Here is a 19,677-nt window from a genome sequence, read left to right as displayed (position 1 = left end):
TCTTAATAAATTTTCTACAAAATAAACATGTTTTTAATACATTATACTGATACATTTTGATTTTAATATAATAAAAAAAATATAATTAATTTTAATTTTATATTGTTTAAATTTTATTAATAAATAATAATTGAGCACATTTTCTGTTTTTAATAATTGTCACTTTTTTGAATGTTTACAGTTATTAAAAATTAATTCCATGTTTAATTATGTTAACAAGTTTAAATAAAATTAATATACTTAAATTTTTATATTAAATTAATACTTATTCATATTTTATTATTTACAACTTCTGCATGCAAGTGTCGTTATCGCTCGCCTTTATCTATATTTATTTGTTCCGTCAGAGTCTTTATTTGCTTTCATTCTTTCTCTCTCTTTTCCTTTTGTGTCGCTCTCAATTTCCATTTTCATTGTCCTGTCCATTTTTTCTGCATTGTTGATTTTGTGCTTTTGTCATTATTTGGTTATTTAATGACGAACTCAATGATAAGTATAATTGTTTTGTATATTTATTGAGAGGATAATATAAATTTGTTTGTCCCTTGGTGACATATAATTATTGTTCCTATAGATTTTAATATTTTTATTTCCTATTTAAATGTATGTTTGATTTAAACTTGATTTTTTTAACCCTTGAAATGCATTTAATACTTATAAGAAAAACCTTGACATTCTGCATTCTACCTATGTAGTCCACAAGTTCTGTCCAATCTACATAATTGATTGATATTATCTTTAACCCAAAATCATTGTATTTATTATTTTTTTATTATTATATAATATTTAATTTTGTCATTTTTACTAAATTAAAGACATAAACTCACACTTAGATTATGCTCAAATATAGAAATGTTAAAATGAGTTTCAACTCATGAATCAACTCGATTCGCCAAGAGTTCGAGCTGGATTGAGTTAAGAAAAATTTAGTTTTTTTCAAAAGTAGGTTGAACTCAACCCAGCTCATTTAACCTACGGTTCAAGCCGGATTGACCCACTTAACCCATCAACATTTTTTTACATTTTTTTTTAAATTTTCTTAATAATTACTTACTACCCTAATTATATAGGTTCACAATTTCATATTTTTAAATGCTAGAATATTGCTTAATAATGATTGAATAATTTGAATATTTAATTAATTTGATTGTGCTAAAAAAGGAAAATGCAGTACTTGTCCTCATTGGCAACCAGAAAAGAAAGGCCAAGTTGCCAACAAAAGCATGCAATTTGCAAATTTGCATTTACTTTAAACCATTACAAGATTCAAGTGCTAATCCACCAATAGTGCTTCCTGCAATAAATCCTCCTGACCAAGCATTCTGCACAGAGAACAAAGGAAAATGAATGAAGAAGAAGCTCTGTCTTGACTCTTCAGTATACCATGAGACATTAATCAATTAGTCATAAAGTTGTTCTCCTTTTTCCTTTTATGCCAAAGTGAATGATTCAATGGTTCTAAGGAAAACTGGACCCTCAAATTATGCTAAATTATAATGCTGTATACACATACCAAGCCATATGATATTTATTATCAGAAAAATACAATATTTCCTTTAGCTAAATTAGAATTTTGATCCCAGATTTGAAAAAATTGATAATTTTGGTTCAATCCTTGATTCTGAATACATTTAGTTCTTTTATGTTTGCATTTTAGAATATTAAACTATTTCTTAATTTTATGTCTAGAATCCAATTAAGCTAGAATAAAGAAATAAAATGTAAAATTGTGACTTTTTTAAATTTGGAAACTAAAGTCACAGAAAAAAAGACCAAACTTGCAGATCCTTTTAAAAAAAAAACTAAAATTCTAATTAACCTAGTTTTTTCAGTCCATTATTTTCCTATAAAAGAAAAAAAAAGTCCACATAAAAAAAATACTATAAGTGCCAATAATACATTGACCTTTTCAATTGAAGACTTTTTTAATATTGTTCTCCTAGCTTTTTTTAAGAGTTTTTATCCTCAAGAAAAAGTCAAGCCAAGCATAATTTTGGAAAAGCTATTTAAAATAAAAATATATATTTTTTAGAATAGCAAAACCCTGCCCCTACCCCCACTAAAAATAAAGTTTTTATAGAAACTAATTAGAGAAATTCCACTAGAAATAACCATCAATAATATCATGAGATATTTACTTTACAACTAGCTACCAAGTCACCATAGGTTGATTTGATGGACTTTCTTTTTATACTGTATAGGATATAGTATATACTTCTAATACTTTGAGAGAAAAACCATAGGATTTATGCTATTTTAAGCAATACATAAAAAAATGGGGGCAACATAAAAGCAGAAGAATATCCAATGACAATTGAAATAGAAGAGAAATTTCAGACAGGAATATACCTCAAGACAAAAAATAATAATGTTATTTATGGTGGTAAGAATTGAACAATTCAACATGTATAACATACAAGATTTTATTATTAATAACTCAGAAAATTGGAATTGCTAGTTGTCAATAATCATATGCCAATTAAGCCTTCATTTACCTGGAAATTGAAACCACCAGTTACCCCATCAACATTCAGAATCTGCAGAAGAAACATTTAATATTGCATTATCATGTTGTATAGTTTGAGATGTGATACAATATGCAAAAGTTTTTAGTTTTAACCGGCTTGTAAGGTGAAGATTGCACCTACTTATATATATATATTGTGAATTGGTCTTATCTCTAATCGACGTGGGACTTCCAACACAGAGAAAAATGTGTTCCCCTATGATATTTTAATACACTTCCATATGATTTCCAATAAAAAACTTTCTCCTTTTAATTTCTTAACTAGAATCTAAGGGCATAGATTAGGAAAACCCTAATGTTTTATACAACAGTTTTGTTGTGTTTATATTTCTCTATCACTCTGATATGTGAAAAATAATGTACAAAAGAGACAGACACAAACAACTGTTGTATGAATTGTTCTACATATAACATTTCTCTAGTTCTACTTCAAAAATTGAAACAAAAGGCAATTTTTTAAATTTGATATACCTCTCCAGCAAAGAATAGACGTTGGCAAACTTTGCTTTCCATTGTATTAAGCGAAATCTTAAAAAAAAAAAAAAACAGTTAAATAATATTTCTAATTAATGGAAGCAAGCTAGGGTAGGGAGGATGAAGGAAAAAGTGAAGAAAGTTAAGACAGAGAACCTCTGATAAGGGAACACCACCAGCAGTAACAAATTCATCCTTAAATTGACCCTTTGATAGGACAGAAGAAATGTTAAACCACAAAATGTATGAACAAAATTTAGTAACATTAAAGAAAGGATAAGAAACCTTACCTTGCCTGTCACTTCAAACATGCAGTCCTTTAACAAAGAACCTATGGACATCAATGAACTATTTGAAATAGAAGCCCACAAGACATCTCCACTAAAACCCTACATAGGAACATTATTTACATAATTTGTCAAGATTTTTTAATTACAACTACAACACTAAATTAGCAAAAAAAGGAAAAATGTATTTTTGCAACCTATATTTTCAGCCAACTTGATTTTAATCTCTGTACTTTCAGATAAATGAACATAGTCCTCTAATTCTAGAAAATAGGTGAATTTAGTTCCTCAGTAAAATACCATCATCAAATGCTAAGTTTAAGCATGTAGAGGGAGTAAATTCATATATTTTTAAAAAATGCAGGACTAAGTTCGTCAATTTAAAATTAGAGAGACCAATACCAAGCTTAATGAAAGTATAGGGATTAAAAACACACTTTTTTCTATCAAAAAACTAGGAATTGCTATGAAACCTGTCGTTCCAGCACATAGCTCCAGAATCTTTTTGTTATGCCAAATTCAGGAGGACAGGAATTAAGTACCTTTTGTTTCTGCAAAGGCACAAGCAAAACAAATTAGGGCAACCAATGTGAACACAATTGGTTACAAATTTTTAGTGAAGGACATGATGATCGAAATTTACATGGAAATAGTCTTTGATCAAACTGCTTACATTGAATTAATGCAAGTTCCTAAACTCAATTAAAAGAAAATTTGAGGAAAGAAGAAAATTGTTGGAAGTCCCACATCGTCTAGAGATAAGGTCAATTCACAATATATAAGTGGATGCAATCCTCACTTTACAAGTCAGTTTTGTAGGGTTGAGTTGGGCTTTAAACTCACTTCTAACAAAAACTATAATATGATTGTGGTTGTCTTGATACAACTTTATACTAAATCAACAATATTAGACAGAGTGCATCTACCATGCAAACCCATTTTGCAGACTCATATTAGACATTCCAATTTCCAATTATGAAACCAAACCAATTTTTTCTTATCCTTAACCACGCCAGTTCCATAAAATGTTGAGCAAGATAAATGGATTTATGCTACAAATATTAACTGACGAAGATAAGAATCTTATTAACAAAATCATATAATCACCTTCCACGTCTAACTTAATACAATGGAATATAGGTTTGTAGAATTTTGCATAGAGCACACAGAGCAATAATTTACCGCATATTGAAGCTTGTGATGAGAAAGAATAGACTTCAAACTTTCCACATGCAGATCAGGGACAAAATCCACAAAAAGTTTGCCTGCATCCAAATTATAACAATATCTGTAAAAAGAAAGTGGAGAAATTGGAACACTGCAGAATAGAAAAGAATTTTCTTGAGTGAAAATGATTTACAAATCCTACCAAAAAGTTACAAACATTAGAAGATATTAAACAGAATGATTTGTACATGAATTGAAATCCTTTACTATAATCTCAAGAAGTTTCATACAAGAATTGATTTAAATTTTCATAAGAATTTTGAAGATTCCAAATGCATAATATCGGGAAAGATTTTCCTTACCCTTGTAACTTGAACTGAACAGAAAACGAGCACCCCAAGCAGATAACCGAAGAATAACAGGTCCACTGAGCCCCCAATGTGTAACTAACATGGGACCAACCTAAAATTTGACAATATCATGTACATGTTTTTCAATTTTTAATCTGTTGTAGTAACAGCACCAAGGTAAACTAGTTTTAACCTGTGGTAATAACAAAGCATACCTGTGTAAGCTTAGGTATATTCCTTTGAACACTATCCAATTTTAGCCTCACTTTAACTTTAGGGAATGTAACCTGACAGTTAAGGAAACCAAATATAAAGGAGTAGAAAAGAAGCTTAATGTATGCAGAAACAACTCTATAAGTACTAATCATGAATAATGAGTTTGAATTCCCTACTTCACAAATTGATACTTTACCCCAGACAACTCCCGCAAACGCAAATCTTCTATTTTGAAAGTAAACAAGCTTGGCACTGGATCTACAATTGAATGACCAAGCTGAGATGCAAGAGTATAACCCTATGACAGAAAGAAACTTGTTTAAGAAAATATGACAAGATTAATGCCTCTTAATTCAAATAAATCAATTATCCACCACAACCTGACGGCTACTACCACTAGCAAGCAATAGATAATCAGCTTCAACACGTTCAACATGAACAGATGTGTGCTGCTGAATCTCAAGAAGGAATTTGCCACTAGATAAAATAGATATTGCTGCTACAACTTTTCTGGTCTGCAGAGAAACTATTTCAGAATACAGAGTTCAGCATTGATAGATTGAATGTACATCATAGAAATCTTGAAATCAAAGGACTATAAAACACAAACTGAAGTTGATGTTCATAAAATCTATTAGAAAAAGCCCAAGTTACACATTGAACAAAGACAAAATTTCACCCTAAAAACCAGTTTTAAAGGGTTGAGTAAGGCCTAAGCAACTTTGTAAGATGATATTGAAGCCTGTTTTAGTTCCATTAAAAGGGTCACTGACAATGTTATAATCATATCAAGCCCAGCAGTGCTAGATGTGAGGAACTGTATTGGGAAAATTCCAAGTCGCACATTGACTAGAGATAGTGCCAAAATACAATATGTAGTGGAGGCAATTTTGATATTACAAACTGATTCTGTGAAATTGAGTTAGGCTATGAGTTTCATACAGGTAGGGATCTAGGAATATGCAATTTAGTATTTCCAAGTTGAATATATAGCATGCTATAAACAAATCATCCATTTTGTGGAGTGAACACTTCATATAGAGAGGATTTTAATGAATTATGAGTAACATTTTGGCTGTTATAACTGTTATACCCATTTGGGATGAACTGGCAGCTTTGTCAGATTAAAATCTCTGTCTATACTACTATAACCATATAGTAACATTTTGGCTTATGAACCTTGAACTAATCTTCAAACCAAGGGAAAACTAAAAGACAAAAAGGCATGATTTACCAACTATAATTTTTTTTTAGGATTTGACTTCAGAGAAAGAGTCACATTGTGTAAGTGACAGAAGGGGGTAAATGGACATATAAGATAACAGAAAGCTCATTTTTATTTTTAATATACAATGTTTCACCAACCGAATCCACATTACACAAACAGCCAAAAGCATAACATACTAGGACATCATACCTCCCCTTTGCTTCACTTCAGACATGAGACAATCAATTATAGAAGAAGAGCTGTTGCTGACAGGAAATACCCTGCCATCATCCTCAACCTAAGAGCAGTTAATCATGAATTAGAAATGTACTCTTGAAAGTTGAAACAGAAGCAAGTAATTAGAAGTTTTTCACAGGAAAACCTTCAGCTCCACTCCATGAGAGGCAAACCAGGACATTGTATCCACTGGACCGTGTATATTAAAAAAAGACCCTCTCAGTTCCTTGTGACCTCTCGGATAGTTTTCTGCCAAAATCTACAAACTAATCATATTCAAAACATTTAAGCTTCCATTATGGTAATCAAATAAAGTAATAACATGCAAGACACAACAAAACAAATATCTAAAAATGACAATTTAATAATTCCTCGGAGGAAAGAAACCAATAGAATAATGACCTGCTCACCTGCAGTTGATTACAAACATCAAATTAACTTGTTATATTTCTCTAAATGGTCTCAGAACAAAAAAGTGATATGGTAGTGCAAGGCAGTTAAAAGACTATCCCACAAAAAAACATATATGTTTTTAACTTTACAAAGAGAGCAGGACTACCATATTGTCAACACAATGCCCATTAGTCACATTGCATCGTCCTCCTCCAGAAACTTTCACCTGCAGACAGTACCAATGAGAAGAACAACAGAGAATGAGAACATTGCACAGAAATTGAATAGCATGATGGCATTATGACACAAACCTTGGAGAGAGGCTTTCCCTTCTCAATAACTACGACACTAAGATGGGGTGCCACAGTCTTAGCATGAATTGCTCCATACATTCCAGCTGCCCCACCCCCAACAACTACCAACAGCTCCTCATTTGACTTCACGGCAAAGAATACAGTGTTGGAGTCATAATCACATTAACTGGAGCTCAAAAGCGTAGTTGATTACAATAAAGACAAAACTTAGTAAAGTAACATAAACACATGAAAAATGATTTTATTTGGATACCTCAACAGATCAAACACTTCATTAACACTTGTCATTTTTCTCAACCTTTTTCTTTTCATCACATTATATTACCAATCGTATCTTACACTATTCTCGCTCTCATCTCTCTCTCAAATTGCATAGTACTGTGTGAGTGTCCATGCATCATTTTTAATACTTCTATATTTTTATATTGTTCAACGCTCACAATTCTCTCTGTTTCTTTCTTCTAATCATGTCATATCATCAGTCATATCTTGGCCTATTTGCTCTTCTGTCTCTTTCTCTCTCAAAGTGTCTTCTGGTATACCAGCGTCCATTTTCACACTTCTATACTTTATATTGTTTAACACTCATCATGTGTTCTCTACTTCTTCATTATCACATCATATCTACATCATTCTCTCTTCCATCTCTTACTCTACCTTCGTGCCTGCCACCATCATCTGGTGTCTATGTATCATTTCTCATGCTTCTATACTCTTTTAACTTCATTTCTCACAGTTCACCAATCAGAGTAAGATTGGAAAACATCAATGAAAACATCTATAACACCGTTCTAAGTTGTCCTTTTAAAACAAGGGGAAAACATCATTCGGGTCCGATAGGGTATAATTTCGTAACCTTGGTATCTGAAGATAAGAAAAACTTTACAAACGAATCTTGAAAGTACACTGTCCATTCCCTCAGCCAAAATTTAAAAACTTGTGTTACTAAAAGCGATAACATTTGCATATGTTCAAAGATAAAAATGTAAAATTTACAGACATGTTTTGACATCCCATGAACTTATAATGAAATTCTTTGGTTTAAGGATTCAGTTTACACTCCTGGCGACCAAAATAATGTTCTTTTTTCTTAAAAAACTGGAACTAAGGATTAAAATGAAAAAGGGTACCTACCTTTGTAGCATGGCAAATGGCATGGGTAGTGCAACTCCTTTTCATTAGTTTGGTACTTTTGTAGTGAAAGGTAGGAAGAATTGAGGAAAAACCGAGAGAGAAGACAGAGCGGTTAGCTTGTCCAGAACCTGCGAAGCACTGTCTCATTGCCATAATATGCAGAGTCTTACTCATCGGAAATGCTTTCCTCAAACTCTCTGTGAGCGTTCTTTATGTGATGTGCTTACACAGTTCTCAAATCTTGGGTCCCTTTGTTCGAAAATTTGCAACTTCTTTATATGTCTTGGTTTTGGATAGACAATCTATGTTTTGACCTGATTCAACAGGAAAAAAGTATCTACTCTATCTAAATATTACAAAACAAATGTTCTTACATTTTTTTTTCTTTACAAGTTAAATTATGTTTTGTTCTTAATTTTGTTAGAAGGTGTTAAATTGGTTTTTTTATCTAATTTGTTTATATTTAAAAAATAATAATTTGGTATTTACTGTTAGTTTAACCAAACAATATTAATTTATAGTTTTAAGAAAAATATTTTTTATTTTTTTACACATGTCACTTTATATTTGTGTGATGTGTAAAAATATTCGATTTAGTTCATATATTTGTTTTTCGTTTTAATTTAGTTTCAATTTTTGTAAGAATAAAACAATATTGTTTTTTCTTAAATTGAGACTCAATTCACTTTTTATATAAATTTATGGTGATATTCTTACTAAAATTAACATTTTTATAAAATATTTTTAAAGTAACTTTAATTTCTATACAAAACTTTCAATTTTGATTTTGTTTTGAACTTAAAGTTTAGTTCTTAAATTTATGTAAGTTATTGGATTTTTAATCTTTACTAAATTTACTTGATGTCTTTATATATAATAACAAAAAATGGTTAATTATTGAAATTAGATTTGGAGTTTAACTTTGTTTAATAATAAAACTAAAAACAAAAGGTTTATTTAAAAATATTTCTACAAATATTTAATAAAAATATTAATTTTAGTAAGAATATTAGCATAAAATTTATACAAAACATATATCGAGTCTCAATTTAAGGAAGGACAATATTATTTCATTATTACAAAAAATGTGATTAAATTAAAACTAAAAACAAATATATAGACCAAATTAAATCTTTTTAACACGGTAAAATTGTGAAGTGACATATAAAAAAAATTAAAAATAATTTAAAAAATCAAAAAATTAAAAAAAAACGCAAATTGACACGTAGGTTGACATTAACTTGTTTGTTCAAAATTGAAAACAAAGACCAAATTAAATCATTTAAAAAAAATCAAAATTAAATTGAGAGAGAAAAATATTAGAAGACCAATTTAACACTTGGTAACACAAACAATAAAAAAAAAAGTAATGTTATCGCTACTCTCATAATGTCACTAGTATCGATTTGAAGAAACCTTATTAACTTGTTTTTTTAAATAAAAACACTACCAGAAAACAAACAAAAATCATCGCAACAAAATTTCGAAAAATCCTCTCTTACACCACTTTATGTGTAAGTCATCCTTGTATCTAATCTAATGAAACGAGGACCGACAAAACCCTCTAAAAAATATGTAGGTGACACCCACTCTTTGTTTCTCGGTATCAATAATTTATTTTCAAAAAAATATTAATAGACCTTCACTAACGTTTTATAATTTAAGAAAATATTGTTACTTGTAAGGGCTAAATCCTTGTTAAAATTTTATTTTTTAAAAAAATGTTTTATTTTCATGAACTAACAACTGTCTAAACCTCACTTCTTAGTTTTTCAAAATAAATATTGAAGTTAGTGAGGATCTAACCATCACTTTTATTTTTTTAAAAGAAATATTATGGGCTAGCAAGAATGTGACCCTCATTTTTTCGTTTTTCAATATAAATATTAAACTATATCCTTCAATTCTTTATTTTCTTAAAAAATATAATTACATCTTACAACAAATTAGCCCTTTTTTTAAAAAATAAATATTAGATGTAACTATGGCATAGTAATAATTTGGCCCTCCTTTTTATTATTTTTTTAAAAGGAACAATTATTTGGTGAATAATCAGCGTTTACCTATTTGGCTAGAAAATGCATTCAAATTACATCATTCGGTGTTTGAAAACATTAAAGTGCAAACAATAGCATGAATTAAAAACTCCAAACAATCAACTTCAATTAGGGATGAAGTATGAAATTTATAATTTTTAATATACATTTTAAAACGATATACAAAGAGTTTGCTAAATTAAAAAAATCATTTTAAAAAATAACAGATAAAGGGAGATAGATCCTTGTTAAACTATTAGTAAAAGATAATGTAAAGAGAGTGCAAAGATAAAATTTTAATTTCTAAAGTAGAAAATTGTTAAAAAAAATAATAAATAAAAAGGTTAGATCCTTATTAAGCTAAAATTAATTTTAAAAAAATAATATAAAGAAAGGATTAAGTCCTTATTAAAATAAAATTAATTAAAAAAATATAGAGAGAATCATACTCTTGCTAACGGACAATTTTTTTTAAATTAGTATATTTTATAGTAAGTAAACGTTTAAAACCATTTATTTATTTTTTTTAAAACTACAAAAAAATTTGCTCATGGAGAGCATCGATTTAAAAAATAATATATAGATAGGTTATGTTTTCGCTAAGCTAAAATTAATTTAAAAAGTAATATAAAAATGGGCAAAATTCTCACTAAGATAAAATTAATTTTTGAAGAAGAAAATTATTTTAAAAAAAATAAAGAAATAAAGAAAGCTATACTCTACAAAGAAAAAACTAACTAAAAAATGATTAATTAGTGATTTAGTCCTATAATAAGTTACTTTGATTATTTTTGTCCTTTTATTTATTTTGTTTAATTACAATTTATATATTTATGTTAAAATATTTTTTTATACTTTATACATAAAATCATTCCAACTAAATCTTTAAATTATATAATTTTTTACCCCTCATCTAAATACTCAAAATTTTTAACATTTAAGTGGAATGATTTGATGTATAAATTCTAAAAAAATATTTTTAACATATTTATATAAGTTGTAATTAGATTTAATTACTAATTTGGTTTTAAATTAAAGAAGACAAACTTAAATAATTAAAAAATACTAAATTGGATAAAAAATAATAAAAGAATTAAATTAAACATTTTTAAAAGATAAAAAGACTAATTTAAACCAAAATATAATAAAAGAATCAAAATGAAATAAAACAACACATTCATAAGTAAATCAATAATTAAAATTTAAAAAAAAAAAGTATACAAAGATGCGGCTAAGCTCTCCTCGTGAGAAAAAATTTTGTTAAGAAATTTAGAAAGAGGGTAAAACCTTACCTAATGAATGAAACTTTTATTTTATTTTTAAATTATTATAATCTACAGGTAGATGGTCGTTATTTCATGTTGTGTACACAAAACTGACACTATTGACCGACGCATTTTTATAATTGTTAATTGAGTGTATTCTTGTAGTGAGTGGATTAAATTAAAAAAATTAAAATAATAAAATAAATTAAAAGAATCTTAACAATAAAGAAAAGATTATTAAATCAGTTAAAGGTACATCAGACCGACAGTTTTTTTATTTTTAATTATTGAGTTAAAATTATAAAATAATTGGCATGGACATGGAGGTAAAAAAAAATACAAAGAAAGTTACATTAAAAGTTAAAACCAAAGGTCCCAGAGAGTACCTTCAACCTCAACCGTTTAGCGAGGAGCACGGAAACACAGTGAGAATAGAAAGAAACTAACACACGTCGGAGCAAAAAAAAGGGGTCACGAATTTTAGATCCAATGTGCATTTTCATTTTCATTTTGGTTTTGAGTTTGATGAACAGAGACGAAAAAGTGAGAGAAAAAAATTGATGTAAAAATGGAGATATCGAAAGCGATGGACGCTCTCCGAGATAGAGCGACGTTCGTAAAGGAGTCACTTCACAAGAGCCAGACCATCACCGATAGCATGGTTTCCATTCTCGGTTCCTTCGATCATCGTCTCTCTGCGCTCGAAACCGCCATGCGTCCCACTCAGGTACGCTCGTACGTGTCGCTTTTAATGGCGGAAGGTATGAATCACGTGAATCACACACTTCCGATTATAGCAATACAATGTGTTTATGTTACTTCTTTCGTCACTTAACATTGCAGCAATTAAGAGTTGTATTGTTCAATTTCTCGTTAGCAAGAGCGTTTGCGTTTGGATGAAAGGAAATTTTCGAATTCACGTTTAGAAGTTCGTTTATGAGGATATAATTTTTCTCGAGAACGATTTTGTTGAAAGTTTCTGGGAGGAGATACAAATCTAAATTAGTGGAATTAAAATACGATATTTGTTAAATATTAATCATGTTTTTTTGCTGGCTGAATTAAAAAATTAGAATTAAATATGTTTTTGTTTTTTAATTTTTAGTGAATTTTGGAGTCAGTCTATTTCAAAATTTTAGGTTATTTTAGTTGTTTATATTTCAAAATACTTGAATCTAATTCTTTTAATAAGATTTTGTTAAATTTATTTAATATTTTGTACCTATGTCAATATTATATTTAAGTTATTTATATTATTTGACATTTTTTTAATATTAAATCAAATATTATTATTATGAAACGCGTTTGAAATGTCGACTAAATTTTATAAAATTTGATTAAAATGACTAAATTTATGTATTTTGAAAGATAAAGAACTAAATTGGTACAAAATGTTAAAATTCACTTAGAATTAAGGGACAAAAAATATATTTAATCCAAAAAATTATTTTATCGTAGCTGACCGATAGATGATAGAAATAAAAATAAAAAATCTCACTATATATATATGTCATCTCAATTTTTGTTAGATCGTTTCATTTACAATAAATTAAAAATTTTAGTTAAAAGAACACATAAGTATTTAACTTGTATCAAATTTATTTAAACTAGTGAAAATAGTTACTAAATAAAAACAGACCATTTTATAAAATATTATCCTGTAAAAATAAGAGTAAATTTATACAATATATATATATATATATATATATATATATATATATATATATATATATATATATATATATTATAATTGAAGGGAAAAAATTATCTATCTCAAATATGTTAGTTTACCATATTCTCTATTTTTCTAGAGTTTAGTTGGTTTTTTACTTGACTAGATTGTTGTTTCAATTTTCTTTTTGGGTTGATATTAGATAAAAACGCATTCAATTCGTAGTGCACATGATAACATTGACAAGACTCTAAAAGCAGCAGAGGGGATTTTGAATCATTTCGACCAGACACGGCTGGTGAGTCTTTGTTTTACTTTTTTATTTATTTTCAGTTAATTTTCGTCTAACTTACATAGGATATATAATTTTAAGATAATGATATTTTAATTTATTTTTTTTATTCACTTTCAATATATTATTTTAATTATTATTAGATTATTTATTTTAATGTTTTTTAGTGATGTGATATAATGATACGATGATAATTAGAATGATAAACTAAAAATAAATTAAAAAAGTGAGTTAAAGTATTATTATTTATAATTTTATGATTTGAAGAGCCAACTTGATGAAAATATAAAATGAAAAATATTGTAACTAAGGTAATGAAAGGCACTAAATTTCATTTTTGATTCCATTACCCCCTTTTTGTGTTTTTTTAACTAAAGTTTGATGCTTAACTTTTATATTTTATCAAGATTTTGGTCTTCTTTAAATTATATTTTTATTACTAAAATCACATGCCGCTTTGGATTTCGTATAAGTATAATAATATATTATATTATAGTTTTTCAATTAAATTAAATTAAATCAGTAGTGATTAATAATGTTTTTTTTTTCATGATTTTGATTGAAATTTAATTATTAGGCGGAGGCCAAAATCCTTCGAGGGCCGCACGAGGATCTGGAAAGCTATTTAGGAGCAGTTGATCAGTTGAGGGCAAATGTTCGTTTCTTTAGTAGTAAAAAGAGCTTCAAAAGTAGCGAGGCTATTGTCACCCACGCTAATACCTTGCTTGCCAAAGCTATCACAAAGTTAGAAGAGGAATTCAAACATCTTTTGACAAATTATAGGTTCGTCTTCCCAAATTTTAATTGCTAATTTTTCTTTTCCATTGATGTTTATATTATATCTTACACTTACTTTTTTATGTCATTCTTTTCTTTTATCAATAAACATTAGTTGTTAATTTTGGTTAATAAGAATAATTGAACTCACAACTTTTTTAATACTTTCTTCTAAACTTTTCGGACCAATTTTATATTTTTCAAAATTTAGTGAAAAGAGTTGAACCTACACCATTTTTTTAGTTTCATTTACAACTTTTATTGTTGGCACAAACTTGTATTCTAAAACTATGTTTATTCAAATAAACTTTCTTTCTAATAAAGTTGTTTTTATGTGCAAACTATGTTTCTCGAGGCTAAACAAACTACAAATTATTCAAGTTATTGCTTCTCAAGTTTGGTTCAAATTCCTTTATGGTATTCTCATCAAGTTTTGCTCTTATCTTCACACGTAAAACTACTATTAACTCAACTCAATATCAAAAGACCTAAATTTTTGCTTTATAGTTTTTCAGTGTTGAAATTTCACACGAGGAATTTCACCTTGATAGTATTTTGCTTGCATATATAACTCACTTCACAAATTAACTTCTTAGTTATTTAGTTTAATAGGCCAATGTGTTAAAGGTAATACATATTATTTAATAATATTATTTTTAAGTGTTAAAGGTAATACATATTATAAGCCTAAAAGGCAAATACATATTATTTTTAATTTTTCAATAGGAACTTAATTCAAGTTTACTAAATTATAATTTGTAGTTTAGTATGTAATTCCTACTTACTACAAGAAATTTTTTAAATAATAATAAAGTTTAATGACAAAAAATATATTTAAAGTTTAATTTATTAATTAAAAACTAATTTAGAAACTAATTTTTTTAATAATTAATGTTAATATTAGTTATCCATTTATATATCAATTTATAATAAAGATTTGTCACTAAAATTGATCTTTATTTAATTTCTTTTTTTTAGTATCAGTGAAGTTTTTAGCAAAATTGCTGTGTACTTGAATTTGCATTATTAAAAGTATGTATTCAACTACGTCAAGTATTTCCTTAAAGGAAAATTATCATTTTCCTTCCTTAAATTTATCTCGCATTGGACGCTTGATTTTTTTCTCTTGTAGACCTAAAGTTAAAAAGTCTATCCATATATATATATATATATATATTTTTTTATCTTTTTATAAAATTAGCTTTTTATTTCAGTAAACCTGTGGAACCTGATCGCCTTTTTGAGTGCCTACCAAACTCCCTAAGGCCCTCAAATTCTGGGAAAGGTGAGGGTGGTGGAAAAAACCATTCCGGAAAACAAAGTTCAGAAGCTGTCACTTTCGCACTTCCAACTCTCATTCCACCAAGAGTCATACCTTTGCTACATGATTTAGCACAACAAATGGTTCAAGCTGGCCATCAACAACAACTTTTCCGAATATACAGGTAATATATATATTTTTTTCATATAATCAAGTGACGAAGTGGTTGCATTCATATGTGCTCTAAAACTATAAATCTATTTGATTTTTTTTTTTTGTCAAGTACGGTTTGTGATCTATGTTCCAAATTTGTAGAGATACCCGAGCGACAGTCCTGGAACAAAGTCTTAGGAAGTTAGGTGTGGAAAGGTTGAGTAAGGATGACGTTCAGAAAATGCAATGGGAGGTTTTGGAGGCAAAGATTGGGAATTGGATTCATTACATGAGGATTGCTGTAAGATGAATAAGATTTTTTTTTTTTCTACTTGTTCTGCTCTCTGCATTTTTCTAACTTTCCTTGAATAGGTCAAATTGTTGATTGTTGGAGAGAAGAAAATTTGTGATCAAATATTTGATGGTGTGGACTCTTTGAAATCTCAATGTTTTGCCGAAGTCACTGCTGGTAGTGTGGCCATGCTTCTTAGTTTTGGAGAGGCTGTTGCAAAAAGTAAGAGGTCACCTGAAAAATTATTTGTTCTTCTAGACATGTATGAGATAATGAGAGAGCTTCAACCAGAGGTATTATAAACTTCTTAAATAAATCTTAAAAAATTTATTTTATGTCATTTTCTTATATTTATATCTCACTGTTTTTTATTGGGGTGGTCCATGATGTAGATTGAGAGACTTTTTGAAAGTAAAACATGCACTGAAATGAGAGAAGCTGCAATAAATTTGTCAAAGAGATTAGCTCAAACTGCCCAAGAAACCTTTGTTGATTTTGAGGAAGCAGTTGAAAAAGATGCTACGAAAACTACTGTAATGGATGGAACTGTCCACCCTTTAACCAGCTACGTCATCAATTACGTAAAGTTTCTGTATGAGTGAGTAATATCCAAATGTTTTCCCTTCGATTGTGTTTGTGTAATTAATTACCTATCTTTTCCGAAATATTTTATAAACACTTCCAAAAGGATTTCAAGAAATAATTGTTTTTCATCAATGTTTTCTATGATATGATAATGTAATTTGATTTAGATGTTAAAATGTAATTGTTTATTCTAAATGCAAACAGTTATCAATCAACCTTGAAATTACTTTTTCATGAGTTTGATCCCAATGACCCGGACGGACAATTAGCAATTATTACAACAAGGATTATGCAGGCTCTGCAAACTAACTTGGATGGAAAATCAAAGCAATATAAAGATCCAGCACTGACCCAGTTGTTTCTTATGAATAACATCCATTACATAGTGAGATCTGTGAGAAGGTTGGTTATGTACTTTTTTGTTTTTTACCATAATTGAATTGTGAGATTGATTTTCAAATTGGATCCAATTCCATTTTGCTTATTGTACTTGTAGGTCAGAGGCAAAGGACATGTTAGGGGATGATTGGGTGCAAATACATAGAAGAATTGTGCAACAACATGCAAATCAGTATAAAAGGATTTCTTGGGCAAAGGTTTCACTCTTCAATTTCATAAACTGTAGAGAAATGTTTATAATTTTGAATAATTTTGAGTTTGCATGACTACGGTTTCAATGATAGATACTGCTGGATGACCTTGTAGATTTTACAATGCCTCACTGTCCCAGCAAGTGAGAACACTAATGCAGTCACAAGAACAATGATTAAAGATAGATTCAAGACATTTAACGATCAAATTGAAGAGCTTCACCAACGACAATCTCAATGGACTGTTCCTGACAGTGAATTGCGTGAATCTCTTAGATTGGCTGTTGCTGAAGTCTTGTTACCCGCATATAGATCTTTCCTTAAACGTTTTGGGTATATTTCAATTAATTTTGAACAAAATTGGAAGCATTTTCTTATTGTTTTTAGAGTTGTTTTCTCATGAAAAGTTTTACTTTGATGATCAGCATAATAAAGATCTGCACTGAAAGACAAGATAGATTGTCAAAGTAAAACTTTAATTGTGATCGGAGAACAACACTAAAAACACCTATTGAACTATGTCTATATCTTTTTTCTTTTCAGTTTCTGAATTTTCTCACAAATTTGATTCCTTTTGTGGTGATGAACATGTATTTAATCTTTCAGGCCCGTGATAGAGAACGGCAAAAATCCTTATAAGTACATAGTATATTCTCCAGAACATCTTGAGCAAATGCTAGGTGAATTTTTTGAAAGCAAGATATGGGGTGAACCAAAGCGATAAATCATTGCAGCAAATTCCTTTCCTTTGTGATTTGGAAACCTACTTGTTTATAATAATTATCAATATTGTACATGTCTGGTCATTCAATTCAACTTTATTCTTTCTTCTTCTCTCATTTTAGCCCCAAATTACTGAATAGTCATTAACTAGTTCAATTATTAGTTCCTATTTAGGATTGATTTATAGACACTTTGACCATATCCAAACATTTAACTCACTATTATTATTTATTCTATTTCTCTCTCCTGTCATGTTACAAAGTCAATGATATCAATCACTTATGTTGCTATTGTGGCTACGGTTTGTAGTGTTTTCATTTTTCTTAAAGAGATAAAACAATAATCTATTGCCAAGTAATAATATTATAATGGGCAAAGAGAAATATATTCAAGGAGAACAAATTGGCTATGCCAATTTCCGTTCACAGTTGTAATAGTAATTATGCAGAAAGAGAAAAAGAACATTACAATGTCACTGGTTGTGTTATGATGATCCCACACACGTTAGTGACTAATTTCAAAGAGATTGGTTCTATCATTAACTTGTTTTTGTTGATTGAATTGATCATTCTCGGAAGGTGTCAGGGTGACAGTGTCAGAACTGAGAACTGCGAACTGCGAATTAACAGTAATGTTTTGCTTTCCCTTTTCATTGAAAAACTGTGTTATAACTGTTCCATGTTGCTAGCTATGAAAAAAGACAAGGTTGCATTTGATCCTTCATATGGAACAATGTAACATGATGAAGGCTTGGAATCAAAGCTAAAGCATGAACACACAGTTTTGGCTTTACACTTTTACTGGTTGGTGTTGCAGCTTCTTTCGTATTACATTAAACTTTAGAGTTATGCAGAAAAAAAATATTTTGTGGTAGGTTTAAATTAAAGAATATAGCATATAGTATATGGGGGAAGTAGGATTCTGAACCTTGCACACACTCCAACAACGGAGAAAAATATGTTGTAACTTACAACAAAACTAAAATTACTACAATTCAATCATACACTTTTATCAACTTTATTAAAATCAAATCTAATTATATACACAAAAAGCCATCCTAACAATCTAATCTAATATTATACATAAGCCAACTTAACCATCAGTAACTTCTTAATAAAATAATATATTTGTAAAACATATAATTCAAATTTTTCATCCACAAACAGGAAAAATATTGACGTATAACTCATTCAAAATTTTCCAACACCAAAAAATAAATCAATAATCCAAATTCAAAACTTTTGAGCCTAAACCTACCTCTTATCATTCACTAACAAATTCATTTCCTTCTCACTCTCTTTCTCTTACCCTTTTTCTTACCCTCCATCAACCACAAACACACACACAATATTACTTTATTTATTCCATAGTCCTCATGTCACATGCAAGTCTCTTCAACCACAAAAGAGGCATGAATTCTTATGATGTTGTTCGTAAGACCTCTTGAAAAATCATAATGGTACGTAATTTTTCCATTTTTATGATTTTATTGACGAAGTTTTGATTTTTTTTTTTTTGCAACCCTTTTCTTTCTGACCATTCTTTAAGATTTCTTCAACAATCACAATGATATGTATTTATCTATTTTTTGGTATTCTTGACAAAAAATTCATTTTTAAAGAACTTTCTTCTTTCTGATCTAACATATTCATGTTTTTCTTTTTTGGTTTTTAACACTTGTTTTGTTTATATTAATGAATGGTTGGACAAGATGAAAAAGGTTGG

At 28.8% G+C, this 19,677-nt stretch overlaps 2 protein-coding genes across 4 annotated transcripts; one reads left to right on the top strand and one right to left on the bottom strand.

Moving 5' to 3' along the window:
* Window positions 1-1,117: 1,117 nt before the first annotated feature.
* On the bottom strand, window positions 1,118-8,600 carry LOC114181282 (uncharacterized protein YtfP). 2 transcript variants are annotated; one of them, XM_028067691.1, is made up of 16 exons: window positions 8,307-8,600; window positions 7,170-7,338; window positions 7,025-7,084; window positions 6,611-6,724; window positions 6,439-6,526; window positions 5,402-5,547; window positions 5,218-5,319; window positions 5,021-5,092; window positions 4,818-4,917; window positions 4,471-4,553; window positions 3,762-3,839; window positions 3,292-3,390; window positions 3,158-3,208; window positions 2,999-3,055; window positions 2,496-2,537; window positions 1,118-1,322 (listed from the first exon to the last, which is right to left on the bottom strand). In XM_028067691.1, exons 2-16 carry the CDS (start codon window positions 7,248-7,250, stop codon window positions 1,245-1,247), a joined length of 1,251 nt encoding a protein of 416 aa, XP_027923492.1. In that variant the 5' UTR covers window positions 7,251-7,338; window positions 8,307-8,600; the 3' UTR covers window positions 1,118-1,244. The 2 variants fall into 2 exon arrangements, with proteins under 2 accessions (XP_027923492.1, XP_027923491.1); XM_028067690.1 differs by having other exon boundaries at window positions 7,170-7,295.
* Window positions 8,601-12,019: 3,419 nt separating this feature from the next.
* LOC114181281 (exocyst complex component EXO70A1) lies at window positions 12,020-18,188 on the top strand. Of its 2 annotated transcripts, none has more exons than XR_003603786.1 (11): window positions 12,020-12,334; window positions 13,482-13,577; window positions 14,149-14,354; window positions 15,563-15,793; window positions 15,925-16,063; window positions 16,135-16,347; window positions 16,447-16,652; window positions 16,844-17,041; window positions 17,136-17,235; window positions 17,323-17,562; window positions 17,836-17,963. XR_003603786.1 is itself a non-coding variant. In XM_028067689.1 (11 exons), exons 1-11 carry the CDS (start codon window positions 12,176-12,178, stop codon window positions 17,951-17,953), a joined length of 1,884 nt encoding a protein of 627 aa, XP_027923490.1. In that variant the 5' UTR covers window positions 12,022-12,175; the 3' UTR covers window positions 17,954-18,188. The 2 variants fall into 2 exon arrangements, 1 of the variants encoding a protein (XP_027923490.1); XM_028067689.1 differs by having other exon boundaries at window positions 12,022-12,334; window positions 17,345-17,562; window positions 17,836-18,188.
* The last annotated feature ends 1,489 nt before the right edge of the window (window positions 18,189-19,677 follow it).

Source organism: Vigna unguiculata, chromosome 4 (assembly GCF_004118075.2).
Source record: "Vigna unguiculata cultivar IT97K-499-35 chromosome 4, ASM411807v1, whole genome shotgun sequence".
Taxonomy (NCBI): domain Eukaryota; kingdom Viridiplantae; phylum Streptophyta; class Magnoliopsida; order Fabales; family Fabaceae; genus Vigna; species Vigna unguiculata.
The sequence above is the reverse complement of the archived record's forward strand: the minus strand, read 5'-3'. Positions and strand labels throughout refer to the sequence as shown.

Bases quoted from the DNA above. Each gene is read 5' to 3' on its own strand.
- LOC114181282 (XM_028067690.1), bottom strand. From the start codon at position 8,480: ATGAGTAAGACTCTGCATATTATGGCAATGAGACAGTGCTTCGCAGGT. The intron at 6,527-6,610 runs GTTTTCCTGTGA...AACTGCTCTTAG, and splicing joins CTCATGGAGTGGAGCTGAAG to GTTGAGGATGATGGCAGGGT. The intron at 4,554-4,817 runs GTAAGGAAAATC...ATTTGGATGCAG, and splicing joins GTTCAGTTCAAGTTACAAGG to GCAAACTTTTTGTGGATTTT.
- LOC114181281 (XM_028067689.1), top strand. From the start codon at position 12,176: ATGGAGATATCGAAAGCGATGGACGCTCTCCGAGATAGAGCGACGTTC. The intron at 16,348-16,446 runs GTATTATAAACT...TCCATGATGTAG, and splicing joins TGAGAGAGCTTCAACCAGAG to ATTGAGAGACTTTTTGAAAG. The intron at 17,042-17,135 runs GTTGGTTATGTA...TTGTACTTGTAG, and splicing joins ATAGTGAGATCTGTGAGAAG to GTCAGAGGCAAAGGACATGT.